Raw genomic sequence first — 15,000 nt, forward strand, 5'->3', positions numbered from 1 at the left:
GCCAGAACACAAGCACTGAAGTTTAGTCTATTGAATCTACTCAAATCTTATTATAGTCAATTAAAACTAGACTAAAACTAAAACAATTCAGATGCCTAATATTAGGGATGCACCTGTTGACCTGTTGGCCGGTCGCCGATCACGCGCTAGAAGCAAAAACCGTCCGGTTCCGGTTTTTGGCCGGTCAACCGGTGCATCTGGTTCAACTGGTTTTCTTTGTATTTTTTCTGCCGATTTTTCCGGAAGTGCGCCCGCGTGCACATTCGCCTATATCGCAATCATTTGCGAACATGTCACTTGTGTGTTACAAACGGAAACTGGAGAACTGAGGGAAGAGACGAGATACGCTGAAGGGAATGAAGAGCTGCTTTCCTGCGCGAGCTGAAGTTGAGCGAGCTGAAGTTGAGCGAGCTGAAGTTGAGCGAGCTGAAGTTGAGCGAGCTGAAGTTGAGCGAGCTGAAGTTGAGCGAGCTGAAGTTGAGCGAGCTGAAGTTGAGCGAGCTGAAGTTGGGCGAGCTGAAGTTGGGCGAGCTGAAGTTGGGCGAGCTGAAGTTGCGCGAGCTGAAGTTGCGAGAGCTGAAGTTGAGCGAGCTGAAGTTGAGCGAGCTGAAGTTGCGAGAGCTGAAGTTGAGCGAGCTGAAGTTGAGCGAGCTGAAGTTGAGCGAGCTGAAGTTGCGAGAGCTGAAGTTGAGCGAGCTGAAGTTGCGCGAGCTGAAGTTGCGCGAGCTGAAGTTGAGCGAGCTGAAGTTGAGCGAGCTGAAGTTGAGCGAGCTGAAGTTGAGCGAGCTGAAGTTGCGAGAGCTGAAGTTGCGCGAGCTGAAGTTCGAGCGAGCTGAAGTTGAGCGAGCTGAAGTTGCGAGAGCTGAAGTTGCGCGAGCTGAAGTTGAGCGAGCTGAAGTTGAGCGAGCTGAAGTTGAGCGAGCTGAAGTTGCGAGAGCTGAAGTTGCGAGAGCTGAAGTTGAGCGAGCTGAAGTTGAGCGAGCTGAAGTTGCGAGAGCTGAAGTTGAGCGAGCTGAAGTTGCGCGAGCTGAAGTTGAGCGAGCTGAAGTTGAGCGAGCTGAAGTTGAGCGAGCTGAAGTTGAGCGAGCTGAAGTTGAGCGAGCTGAAGTTGCGAGAGCTGAAGTTGCGCGAGCTGAAGTTGAGCGAGCTGAAGTTGAGCGAGCTGAAGTTGCGAGAGCTGAAGTTGCGCGAGCTGTAGTTGAGCGAGCTGAAGTTGGGCGAGCTGAAGTTGAGCGAGCTGAAGTTGCGAGAGCTGAAGTTGAGCGAGCTGAAGTTGAGCGAGCTGAAGTTGGGCGAGCTGAAGTTGGGCGAGCTGAAGTTGGGCGAGCTGAAGTTGCGAGAGCTGAAGTTGCGAGAGCTGAAGTTGTTGCGTGAGCTGAAGTTGAGCGAGCAGAAGTTGGGCGAGCTGAAGTTGGGCGAGCTGAAGTTGGGCGAGCTGAAGTTGGGCGAGCTGAAGTTGGCGAGCTGAAGTTGAGCGAGCTGAAGTTGAGCGAGCTGAAGTTGGGCGAGCTGAAGTTGGGCGAGCTGTAGTTGGGCGAGCTGAAGTGGGCGAGCTGAAGTTGGGCGAGCTGAAGTTGGGCGAGCTGAAGTTGGGCGAGCTGAAGTTGGGCGAGCTGAAGTTGGGCGAGCTGAAGTTGAGCGAGCTGAAGTTGAGCGAGCTGAAGTTGAGCGAGCTGAAGTTGCGCGAGCTGAAGTTGAGCGAGCTGAAGTTGAGAGAGCTGAAGTTGAGCGAGCTGAAGTTGAGCGAGCTGAAGTTGGGCGAGCTGAAGTTGAGAGAGCTGAAGTTGAGCGAGCTGAAGTTGAGCGAGCTGAAGTTGGGCGAGCTGAAGTTGGGCGAGCTGAAGTTGGGCCGAGCTGAAGTTGAGCGAGCTGAAGTTGCGCGAGCTGAAGTTGAGCGAGCTGAAGTTGAGAGAGCTGAAGTTGAGCGAGCTGAAGTTGAGCGAGCTGAAGTTGAGCGAGCTGAAGTTGAGAGAGCTGAAGTTGAGCGAGCTGAAGTTGGGCGAGCTGAAGTTGGGCGAGCTGAAGTTGGGCGAGCTGAAGTTGGGCGAGCTGTAGTTGGGCGAGCTGAAGTTGGGCGAGCTGAAGTTGGGCGAGCTGAAGTTGAGCGAGCTGAAGTTGAGCGAGCTGAAGTTGAGCGAGCTGAAGTTGCGCGAGCTGAAGTTGGGCGAGCTGAAGTTGCGCGAGCTGAAGTTGAGAGAGCTGAAGTTGAGCGAGCTGAAGTTGAGAGAGCTGAAGTTGCGCGAGCTGAAGTTGAGAGAGCTGAAGTTGAGAGAGCTGAAGTTGAGAGAGCTGAAGTTGAGCGAGCTGAAGTTGCGCGAGCTGAAGTTGCGCGAGCTGAAGTTGCGCGAGCTGAAGTTGCGCGAGCTGAAGTTGGGCGAGCTGAAGTTGGGCGAGCTGAAGTTGCGCGAGCTGAAGTTGAGCGAGCTGAAGTTGCGCGAGCTGAAGTTGCGCGAGCTGAAGTTGCGCGAGCTGAAGTTGGGCGAGCTGAAGTTGGGCGAGCTGAAGTTGGGCGAGCTGAAGTTGGGCGAGCTGAAGTTGCGCGAGCTGAAGTTGAGCGAGCTGAAGTTGCGCGAGCTGAAGTTGCGCGAGCTGAAGTTGCGCGAGCTGAAGTTGAGCGAGCTGAAGTTGCGCGAGCTGAAGTTGCGCGAGCTGAAGTTGCGCGAGCTGAAGTTGAGCGAGCTGAAGTTGAGCGAGCTGAAGTTGCGCGAGCTGAAGTTGCGCGAGCTGAAGTTGCGCGAGCTGAAGTTGAGCGAGCTGAAGTTGCGCGAGCTGAAGTTGCGCGAGCTGAAGTTGAGCGAGCTGAAGTTGCGAGAGCTGAAGTTGCGCGAGCTGAAGTTGCGCGAGCTGAAGTTGAGCGAGCTGAAGTTGAGCGAGCTGAAGTTGCGAGAGCTGAAGTTGCGAGAGCTGAAGTTGCGCGAGCTGAAGTTGCGCGAGCTCACCTCTCCGCCTCCTGATAGTGAGTGTTTGTTCAGCTCAGCTTCTCACGTGTTGGATCGGATGAGAACGAAACAGACTAACTTGTGACAAAGCCGAAATACTTCTTTTTGTAGCCTAAAGAAGAACATGGTGCACTTTAGAAATGAAATACTGCCAGTTCTGTAGCCTATAGGATGATCATTTTTATTTGATAACACTTTAGAATAATGGTCATTAGTTAACATTAGTAACTTCATTAGTTAACATTAACTAATAATGAACTGCAGTTATGAAGCGTTTATTAATCTTTGTTAATGTTAATTTCAACATTTACTAATGAGAGATAACTGCATTATTAAAATCTTGTTAACATTAGTTAATGCTCTGTGAACTAACATGAACAAACCATGAACAGCTGGATTTATATTAATTAACGTTAACAAAGATGAACAAATACAGTAACTAATGTACTGCTCATGGTTAGTTCATGTTAGTTAATACATTAACTAATGTTAACTAATGACCATTATTCTAAAGTGTTACCTTTTATTTCACCTTAAAATGACATTGACTTAAATTGATTTAAAAAGCACCTGCTGGAGCATCTTAGTTTTTTTCGTTGCACTAAACATTATTTGATTTAACATTTTGGAATAATTATATACTTTGGTTTTATTTAATTTCACTGGTAAAGACTTTTTTTCTTTACACTGAATTTAAAAACAAATGCTGATTTAAGGAACATCTTTGTTTGGATTGCAGAATATGCAGATGTTGCCTTTAATTTCACCTTTCAGCCTTTTCATTTCCAATTCAATTTCTTGTTAATTTCAGATTGCGGTCTTGTTTTCATTAGCCAAAAGCCAATTTAGCCTGTTAAATACCAAATAAACATCTTGTTCATGTATACTTTAGTTCTTTTATTGTGTAAAAAAAAAAAAAAAAAACGGTATCGGCCATGTAAAATCATGATCGGTGCATCACTACCTAAAATGTTATAGTCAAAAGACTGACTAAAACTAAATCACAATTTGCTGTCAAAATTAACACTGGTATGAAGTATGATTGGTCAAATGATTTTTATAGATTTAGCGGCCAAGTTGCCATAGCCTTGTGGATCCAGCGCTAACACACATAGCTAACGCTCCACAATGATGTTAGTTAGCATGCAAAAGCGTACTTGGGTTAATAATGTTAACTGAAGTCCTTTCAGAAATGTGTTTTTACATAATCCTGTCAAATAAACACAATGTAGAAACCTCATACAACAATAATAAAATAATGCATTTACTTTTACTTTTGATACTTAAGTACTTTTAAAAGCAAGTACTTCTGTACTTTTACTTAAGTAAAAATCTATCTTTACAACTTTCACTTGTAATGGAGTTCTGTATTTTGTCCACCTCTGGTTTTAATGCTGCTTGCACTATTTAAATAACCATAACTTGCTAGATTTTCGACCGATTTTCAAACTGTTTGGTTTGTTATAGACGTCAGAGATGTAGTTATGACACTGCCTACTTATGAAAAATGATTAATAATTTGTTCAAGCATCCATAATTATAGCCACGTTAATAACGTTTGTAAGAAACCAAAGCATTTGTAAATCCGTCCAGATTTCAGTGATAAGAGTATTTGTGTTCAGATCACTCGCCTTACATCAGGAGCCACAGAGCCCTGAGACAAGATGGCCGCCGCTGAGGACGTTAGAGACTCCGCCCTAAGACATCTAGCCTTTATTATCTATATCTATGGCTACAGCCACTCACACGAGGACAACATCTACATGTGATCTCGAAGCGTTTCACTCGGTATGCGTCACAATAGGGCAGAAAAGAGGAGTTTAAAGGGGCTGTAAATGATGTCATCGCCCCAGAGATTTAGACACACCCCTTTTTCTACATCCATGAGGAAGTTTGTCTTCTTCAGATAAAGTCGTGATGTGCCACAGGTTCCTGTTTTACTTTCATTGTACCCTTTAGGCTCAAGTTTTCGTGAATACAATATTATGTATCATTTATACGCAGATGACACACAGTTATACACCGATCAGGCATAACATTATGACCAGTGAGTAACACTGTACAGTGACGCACGAGAATGACCCTTAACCTTTCCAGTGATGAACGGAGTTGTTGTTAATGTGGTTCCAGGCCGTGTATCACAGCATCAAACCGGCGGCGCTCAAGCAGCAGCTGGAGAACATCAGCGTTGCGGCGGAGAAAGCGGAGGTCTTCAGTCAGGTGTGGGCTTCAGCCGGTCCAGATGTGGTGGAGAAGATCAGACACGGGATATTCGCCCCGCAGAAGGTGAGCTCAGACACAGCCCTGGAGGTCATCTCGAGCCCGAGGTCAGGTCAGGTCAGTCCTGGAGGTCATCTCGAGCCAGAGGTCAGGTCATATCAGCCCTGGACATCTCGAGCCAGAGGTCAGGTCAGGTCAGCCCTGGACATCTCGAGCCAGAGGTCAGGTCAAGTCAGTCCTGGACATCTCGAGCCAGAGGTCAGGTCAAGTCAGTCCTGGACATCTCGAGCCAGAGGTCAGGTCAAGTCAGTCCTGGACATCTCGAGCCAGAGGTCAGTTCAGTCCTGGACATCTCGAGCCAGAGGTCAGGTCAAGTCAGTCCTGGACATCTCGAGCCAGAGGTCAGATCAGTCCTGGACATCTCAAGCCAGAGGTCAGGTCAAGTCAGCCCTGGACATCTTGAGCCAGAGGTCAGGTCAAGTCAGCCCTGGACATCTCGAGCCAGAGGTCAGGTCAAGTCAGTCCTGGACATCTCGAGCCAGAGGTCAGGTCAAGTCAGTCCTGGACATCTCGAGCCAGAGTTTCAGGTCAAGTCAGTCCTGGACATCTCGAGCCAGAGGTCAGGTCAAGTCAGTCCAGGACATCTCGAGCCAGAGGTCAGGTCAGGTCAGTCCTGGACATCTCGAGCCAGAGGTCAGGTCAGGTCAGCCCTGGACATCTCGAGCCAGAGGTCAGGTCAGTCCTGGACATCTCGAGCCAGAGGTCAGGTCAGTCCTGGACATCTCGAGCCAGAGGTCAGGTCAGGTTAGTCCTGGACATCTCGAGCCAGAGGTCAGGTCAGTCCTGGACATCTCGAGCCAGAGGTCAGGTCAGCCCTGGACATCTCGAGCCAGAGGTCAGGTCAGGTCAGTCCTGGACATCTCGAGCCAGAGGTCAGGTCAGGTCAGTCCTGGACATCTCGAGCCAGAGGTCAGGTCAGCCCTGGACATCTCGAGCCAGAGGTCAGGTCAGGTCAGCCCTGGACATCTCGAGCCAGAGGTCAGGTCAGGTCAGTCCTGGACATCTCGAGCCAGAGGTCAGGTCAGGTCAGCCCTGGACATCTCGAGCCAGAGGTCAGTTCAGTCCTGGACATCTCGAGCCAGAGGTCAGGTCAGGTCAGTCCTGGACATCTCGAGCCAGAGGTCAGGTCAGCCCTGGACATCTCGAGCCAGAGGTCAGGTCAAGTCAGTCCTGGACATCTCGAGCCAGAGTTTCAGGTCAAGTCAGTCCTGGACATCTCGAGCCAGAGGTCAGGTCAAGTCAGTCCAGGACATCTCGAGCCAGAGGTCAGGTCAGGTCAGTCCTGGACATCTCGAGCCAGAGGTCAGGTCAGCCCTGGACATCTCGAGCCACAGGTCAGGTCAGTCCTGGACATCTCGAGCCAGAGGTCAGGTCAGGTCAGTCCTGGACATCTCGAGCCAGAGGTCAGGTCAGTCCTGGACATCTCGAGCCAGAGGTCAGGTCAGGTTAGTCCTGGACATCTCGAGCCAGAGGTCAGGTCAGTCCTGGACATCTCGAGCCAGAGGTCAGGTCAGCCCTGGACATCTCGAGCCAGAGGTCAGGTCAGGTCAGCCCTGGACATCTCGAGCCAGAGGTCAGGTCAGGTCAGTCCTGGACATCTCGAGCCAGAGGTCAGGTCAGGTCAGTCCTGGACATCTCGAGCCAGAGGTCAGGTCAGGTCAGCCCTGGACATCTCGAGCCAGAGGTCAGGTCAGGTCAGTCCTGGACATCTCGAGCCAGAGGTCAGGTCAGGTCAGTCCTGGACATCTCGAGCCAGAGGTCAGGTCAGGTCAGCCCTGGACATCTCGAGCCAGAGGTCAGTTCAGTCCTGGACATCTCGAGCCAGAGGTCAGGTCAAGTCAGTCCTGGACATCTCGAGCCAGAGGTCAGATCAGTCCTGGACATCTCAAGCCAGAGGTCAGGTCAAGTCAGCCCTGGACATCTTGAGCCAGAGGTCAGGTCAAGTCAGCCCTGGACATCTCGAGCCAGAGGTCAGGTCAAGTCAGTCCTGGACATCTCGAGCCAGAGGTCAGGTCAAGTCAGTCCTGGACATCTCGAGCCAGAGTTTCAGGTCAAGTCAGTCCTGGACATCTCGAGCCAGAGGTCAGGTCAGGTCAGCCCTGGACATCTCGAGCCAGAGGTCAGGTCAGTCCTGGACATCTCGAGCCAGAGTTTCAGGTCAAGTCAGTCCTGGACATCTCGAGCCAGAGGTCAGGTCAGGTCAGCCCTGGACATCTCGAGCCAGAGGTCAGGTCAGGTCAGCCCTGGACATCTCGAGCCAGAGGTCAGGTCAGTCCTGGACATCTCGAGCCAGAGTTTCAGGTCAAGTCAGCCCTGGACATCTCGAGCCAGAGGTCAGGTCAGGTCAGCCCTGGACATCTCGAGCCAGAGGTCAGGTCAGCCATGGACATCTCAAGGCAGAGTTTCAGTTCAGGTCAGTCCTGGACATCTCAAGCCAGAGGTCAGGTCAAGTCAGTCCTGGACATCTCGAGCCAGAGGTCAGGTCAGTCCTGGACATCTCGAGCCAGAGGTCAGGTCAGGTCAGTCCTGGACATCTCGAGCCAGAGGTCAGGTCAAGTCAGTCCTGGACATCTCGAGCCAGAGGTCAGGTCAGGTCAGTCCTGGACATCTCGAGCCAGAGGTCAGGTCAAGTCAGTCCTGGACATCTCGAGCCAGAGGTCAGGTCAAGTCAGTCCTGGACATCTTGAGCCAGAGGTCAGGTCAAGTCAGTCCTGGACATCTCGAGCCAGAGGTCAGGTCAAGTCAGTCCTGGACATCTCGAGCCAGAGGTCAGGTCAGGTCAGTCCTGGACATCTCGAGCCAGAGGTCAGGTCAGCCCTGGACATCTCGAGCCAGAGGTCAAGTCAAGTCAGCCCTGGACATCTTGAGCCAGAGGTCAGGTCAAGTCAGCCCTGGACATCTCGAGCCAGAGGTCAAGTCAAGTCAGCCCTGGACATCTTGAGCCAGAGGTCAGGTCAGCCCTGGACATCTCGAGCCAGAGGTCAAGTCAAGTCAGCCCTGGACATCTCGAGCCAGAGGTCAGGTCAGTCCTGGACATCTCGAGCCAGAGGTCAGGTCAGCCCTGGACATCTCGAGCCAGAGGTCAAGTCAAGTCAGTCCTGGACATCTCGAGCCAGAGGTCAAGTCAGTCCTGGACATCTCGAGCCAGAGGTCAGGTCAGTCCTGGACATCTCGAGCCAGAGGTCAGGTCAGTCCTGGACATTTCGAGCCAGAGGTCAGGTCAGTCCTGGACATCTCGAGCCAGAGGTCAGGTCAGCCCTGGACATCTCGAGCCAGAGGTCAGGTCAGTCCGGGACATCTCGAGCCAGAGGTCAGGTCAGGTCAGGTCAGGTCAGGTCTGATAGTGCAGTCAGTGTTACTGGATATGAGGTGTCCTTTAGAAGCAGTGATGAAATACATTATTAGTTATTATAGATGTCATATGTGTATTAATAATCTGACGTGTGTCCCGTGTCTTCAGCTGGATCACGTGTCGTGGCAGCTCAATCTGCAGATGGCCCGATCGGATCAGAGCCGGCTGAAGGCGCCTCACGCTGTGCTGAACCTCGGGCTCCGAGCGGAAAACGATGCCGAGGTAAAACCTCAGTGAAGCTTCAGTGTGTCCGTGTGTAGACGATCCAATCAGAACGAGCTTTACTGCCAGTTCAAATCATCAGATTCATTTCTATAGTCATTCCGTGCCAACTCAACTCAACTGTTGGATTGTGTTCATATTTTCTCTGTATAAACACACACACACAAACACTGAAGAGAGGCAGAATAGTGAATGTCTCAGATGTGTGTTGACAGTAATCTCTGTTGTGTAGAGGAGGCTCAGAATGACAGTTTCCACCTGAGCTCTGGAGCCAATCTCAGGGGTGTAAACATGACTTTAGAAAGATGGCAGCATCATTATTGTATTCTCACACAGAGATTGGTAGATCTATTAGTGAAATCTGTTGACTTTATCAATCTGTGTGTCATTATATGCCAACGGTGAGCGCTCAAACATGGGGAAGAAGCACTTCTGCTGTGTCTTTGACTCAAGTTTGAGTGCCTGTAACTCCAGAAGTATTAAAGATATCGGAATATCCTTCTAGATTCTGCTTCTCAACTAACTTTACTTTAGGTTTCTTCATTTTAAAGGCCGTTGATGGTTCAGTCTCAGAGATATGGAGATCTCAATGCGGCTCCAGGAGTAAAATGGTCAAACATTTTCAGTGGTCAAAAGCCAAACTGGTCACTTTGCACACGGTTGACACTCTTTGTCTTTGGTAGAGGAAAATCTGAAGAACAAATAATGTTGAAACTAGAAATCTATCTCATGTTTTTCTATCAACACAATTGCATAGATCATTCCTGTCTGAGTGCCATAAATATTCCTTTTCCAAATGTTTGCTTGCCTATAACTCTAAAAGTATTCAAGATATCTCAATATCCTTCTAGATTCTCATTCTTAATAAACTTTTCTTTTGGAATCTTATTGTTCAAGGCCTTATACAATACGGTCCCATAGATATGAGGATTTCAAAGCAGCTCCATGTTCAAATTGTTGAATTTTACACATTTTCAGTGAAAACTAGAGATGCACCGAATCCAAGATTCGATTTCGGATTCGGCCGAATATTGGGCTTTTTGACGGGGTTTGGTTGCTGTCCAACCTTAGAATTTTTTTACACCGAACCGAACCTTAGGCTTGCACTGCACGCGCTCCGCTGGTCGACGTAATGACGCCGGCGTTGATAACGGGAAGGTTTTTACTAGTGTTAGGTACTTTCAGAGAGGGAAATATTTACCCGGAACTTCATTTAGACCCTGGTTCCTGCGGTCAAAACACAGTTTAAGTGGACCAAGAAGGCGTTTAAGTTCAAAAGAAGGCGGTTCAAGTCGAGCTACATGTTCAATTTGCAATGCCAATTTATCTCATGGTGGCAAGGGCCCTAAACAACAGCCGCTGTTAAAACATTTGCGTATGAAACATCTGAAAGAATACAAGTTGAGCATGAGGGAATCTACAGACAGCAGCTTCAGGCACAGCAGAGGAAGGGCAGTCATCCTGGAATAATGTTGCCTATTCTTTTTTTTTTTTTACAGTTAAAATAAAATAACATGAAGAATACACAGCTGTGGACGTTACTTCACTGATGTGTTTACTGTGATAATGGACTGAGGATGGGAGTAGGATTCCTGTGGATTCAGTGAAAACCAAACGTCACTTTTTAAACAGCTGATAGTTATTGTGTTTAAAGAGGAACGTCTGAAGAGCAAATAACACTGAAACTAGAGATGGATTACATATATAGAATACAACACACCTCTCTGAGCGCCATTTTCCTGAGGTTTACCTGTCTTCAGTTCAAGAAGCGTTAAAGATATCTTGATGTCATTTTAGATTCTTGTTCTCATGACACATTTCTTTTGGAATCTTAACTTTTTGGTTCAATCGCGTAGACATTTTTCAGCATTATTTGTTCTTCAGATTCTCCTTTTGAAATGTAATAAGCATCAGCCGTGTGAGTGACCAACATCTCTGAAAATGGGTAAAATTTGAACTCGGAGCCGCATTGAGATCTCCATATCTCTGGCACTGAACCATCAACGGCCTTTAAAATGAAGAAACCTAAAGAAAAGTTAGTTGAGAAGCAGAATCTAGAAGGATATTCAGATATCTTTAATACTTCTGGAGTTACAGGCACTCAAACTTGAGTCAAAGACACAGCAGAAGTGCTTCTTCCCCATGTTTGAGCGCTCACCGTTGGCATATAATGACACACAGATTGATAAAGTCAACAGATTTCACTAATAGATCTACCAATCTCTGTGTGAGAATACAATAATGATGCTGCCATCTTTCTAAAGTCATGTTTACACCCCTGAGATTGGCTCCAGAGCTCAGGTGGAAACTGTCATTCTGAGCCTCCTCTACACAACAGAGATTACTGTCAACACACATCTGAGACATTCACTATTCTGCCTCTCTTCAGTGTTTGTGTGTGTTTATACAGAGAAAATATGAACACAATCAAGAATTTGAGCCTACCATATAAATATGAAAAACTAGGTGCTGCACTTCCTGCGGCCGTCAGAAGGCGGCGCTGCTGCTCCGTGTGTGTGAGACTCAAGGCTCTGCTGTCAGTGAGCATCTCATGATGATGATGATGATGATGGAGTTATTTCAGTCGCTTTAGTTCTGATTCATGTCATCATGAGTGAAGCCGCTGTTATTCATCATAACCCGAGTGTGAGATCTTTATCCTTCATAACGGAGGACAGACGGATATGAGGAGAGGGATGATGTCATTCTGCTGTGAATAATATGCTCTGAGAACGCTTGCTGACGGTTAAAAGTGTGTGTGAGAGTGTGTGTGAGAGTGAAAGTGTGTGTGAGAGTGTGTGTGTGTGTGTGTGTGTGTGTGTGTGTGTGTGTGTGTGTGTGTGTGTGTGTGTGTGTGTGTGATGGGTAGGTTTAGGGGCAGTGTGTGTGTGTGTGTGTGTGTGTGTGTGATGGGTAGGTTTAGGGGCAGGGGCAGTGTGTGTGTGTGTGTGTGTGTGTGTGTGTGTGTGTGTGTGTGTGTGTGTGTGTGTGTGTGTGTGTGATGGGTAGGTTTAGGGGCAGGGGCAGTGTGTGTGTGTGTGTGTGTGTGTGTGTGTGTGTGTGTGTGTGTGTGTGTGATGGGTAGGTTTAGGGGCAGGGGCAGTGTGTGTGTGTGTGTGTGTGTGTGTGTGTGTGTGATGGGTAGGTTTAGGGGCAGGGGCAGTGTGTGTGTGTGTGTGTGTGTGTGTGTGTGTGTGATGGGTAGGTTTAGGGGCAGGGGCTGTGTGTGTGTGTGTGTGTGTGTGTGTATGTGTGTGTGTGTGTGTGTGTGTGTGTGTGTGTGTGTGTGTGTGTGATGGGTAGGTTTAGGGGCAGTGTAAGGGGATAGAAAATGCGGTTTATACAGTATAAAAACCATTACGCCTATGGAATGTCCCCATAAAACATGAAAACCCAGCGTGTGTGTGTGTGTGTGTGTGTGTGTGTGTGTGTGTGTGTGTGTGTGTGTGTGTGTTCGCTCTGAGGAGCTTCAGCTCGTTGTGGCTTGTCTCTTGTGAGGATGTGACCTGATTCTCTGTCAGCAGATAAACTCAGTAATGAAGCGTCTCGTTTGACTGCTGAGCTCACTTCCTGTCAGGAGCGCCTCACACAGGACCAATCAGGAGAGAGTTCTGGGACGCTGATGACTGAAGGGTTTCCAGGGGTATTTAGCGGAGTTATGGTTTATAAATCATGTTTTTAAGAGGAACTACTTTAAATATGACATACTTTAAAAAGCGCCAGTAGAGGGCAGGAGTCACCGTCTCAATGAGTGAATCATTCAGGAATCAAGCAAGTGAATCATTGATTCGTTCGTTCACACACTGATTCAGTCAGTAAGGAATCACAGCGGATCGCGTTTGTTTGGAACAATAGTGTGTGTAAAAACTCACATTAAAGGATTAGTTCACTTTCAAATACACTTTTGCTTATAATTTACTCACCCCCTTGTCATCCAAGATGTCCATGTCTTTTTGTCTTCAGTCGAAAAGAAATGAAGATTTTTGATGAAAACATTTCAGGATCTTTCTCCATATAATGGAAGTCAATGGCCTCCAAACGGTTCAAGGTCCAAATGAGAGGTTCAGTACAGCTTCAAAGGGCTTTAAACCACATCAATAATACCAGACGATCAATAAGGGTCTTATCTAGCCAAACGATCGTTCATTTTTTTAAAAATAAATAAAGTTTAAGTTTTATAAGCACAAATGTTCGCCTTGCTTTGTTCAGTGAAGCGCGCTCGTCTAGCGTGACCTTTTCAACGTAATTGCGTTTTACGTGACGTCACGAGCGCGCTTCACTTAAACTTTATTTATAAAAAAAAAAAGACCGATCGTCCTTTTGAAGCTGTACTGAACCTCTCATTTGGACCTTGAACCGTTTGGGGTCTATTGACTTCCATTATATGGAGAAATATCCTGAAATGTTTTCATAAAAAATCTTCATTTCTTTTCGACTGAAGACAGAAAGACATGGACATCCTGGATGACAAGAGGGTGAGTAAATTATAAGCAAAAGTTTATTTAAAAAGTGAACTAATCCTTTAACTATAACATCACGAGAGCAGGAAGTGCCGCCCACTCTCACAGATGCAGAACAATTCATGATGATGGTGTGAAATAAACCGTTATAGAAATGTAGAAATCAAAGCTAAAGCTCCAATCTCCTTCCGAAAGGGCCAGTCCCCGGGGGGCGGTCGAGAGGGCGGGGCTTATGATGATCTGTACTGGGACCAGTCCCCGGGGGGGCGGTCGAGAGGGCGGGGCTTATGATGATCTGTACTGGGACCAGCCCCCGGGGGGGCGGTCGAGAGGGCGGGGCTTATGATGATCTGTACTGGGACCAGTCCCCGGGGGGGCGGTCGAGAGGGCGGGGCTTATGATGATCTGTACTGGGACCAGTCCCCGGTGGGCGGTCGAGAGGGCGGGGCTTATGATCTGTACTGGGACCAGTCCCGGGGGGCGATCGAGAGGGCGGGGCTTATGATGATCTGTACTGGGACCAGTCCCTGGGGGGCGATCGAGAGGGCGGGGCTTATGATGATCTGTACTGGGACCAGTCCCTGGGGGGCGATCGAGAGGGCGGGGCTTATGATGATCTGTACTGGGACCAGCCCCCGGGGGGGCGGTCGAGAGGGCGGGGCTTATGATGATCTGTACTGGGACCAGTCCCCGGGGGGGCGGTCGAGAGGGCGGGGCTTATGATGATCTGTACTGGGACCAGTCCCCGGTGGGCGGTCGAGAGGGCGGGGCTTATGATCTGTACTGGGACCAGTCCCGGGGGGCGATCGAGAGGGCGGGGCTTATGATGATCTGTACTGGGACCAGTCCCTGGGGGGCGATCGAGAGGGCGGGGCTTATGATGATCTGTACTGGGACCAGTCCCGGGGGGCGATCGAGAGGGCGGGGCTTATGATCTGTACTGGGACCAGTCCCGGGGGGCGATCGAGAGGGCGGGGCTTATGATGATCTGTACTGGGACAAGTCCCCGGTGGGCGGTCGAGAGGGCGGGGCTTATGATGATCTGTACTGGGACCAGTCCCTGGGGGGCGATCGAGAGGGCGGGGCTTATGATGATCTGTACTGGGACCAGTCCCGGGGGGCGATCGAGAGGGCGGGGCTTATGATCTGTACTGGGACCAGTCCCCGGGGGGCGATCAAGAGGGCGGGGCTTATGATCTGTACTGGGACCAGTCCCCGGGGGGGCGATCGAGAGGGCGGGGCTTATGATCTGTACTGGGACCAGCCCCGGGGGGCGATCGAGAGGGCGGGGCTTATGATCTGTACTGGGACCAGCCCCCGGGGGGCGATCGAGAGGGCGGGGCTTATGATCTGTACTGGGACCAGCCCCGGGGGGCGATCGAGAGGGCGGGGCTTATGATCTGTACTGGGACCAGCCCCGGGGGGCGATCGAGAGGGCGGGGCTTATGATCTGTACTGGGACCAGCCCCCGGGGGGCGATCGAGAGGGCGGGGCTTATGAGCTGTACTGGGACCAGCCCCGGTGGTCGATCGAGAGGGCGGGGCTTATGATCTGTACTGGGACCAGCCCCCGGTGGGCGATCGAGAGGGCGGGGCTTATGATCTGTACTGGGACCAGCCCCCGGTGGGCGATCGAGAGGGCGGGGCTTATGATCTGTACTGGGACCAGTCCCCGGGGGGCGATCGAGAGGGCGGGGCTTATGAGCTGTACTGGGACCAGCCCCCGGTGGGCGATCGAGAGGGCGGGG

The 15,000-nt window shown here is 49.7% G+C and overlaps 1 protein-coding gene across 1 annotated transcript in view; it reads left to right on the forward strand.

Annotated features, from left to right (window-relative positions):
• Positions 1–5,057: 5,057 nt before the first annotated feature.
• The window catches only part of commd10 (COMM domain containing 10), a gene marked incomplete at its 5' end in the record, with an annotated part of 21,075 nt that continues 11,132 nt past the window's right edge, over positions 5,058–15,000 (forward strand). The window contains 2 exons of the mRNA XM_079826298.1: positions 5,058–5,225; positions 8,680–8,793. Of these exons, the coding sequence (XP_079682424.1) occupies positions 5,058–5,225; positions 8,680–8,793 (282 nt within the window). The remainder of the gene's footprint in view (positions 5,226–8,679; positions 8,794–15,000) is intronic.

This window comes from Gobio gobio (genome assembly GCF_949357685.1).
Source record: "Gobio gobio genome assembly, chromosome: 10".
NCBI classification, from domain to species: Eukaryota; Metazoa; Chordata; class Actinopteri; order Cypriniformes; family Gobionidae; genus Gobio; species Gobio gobio.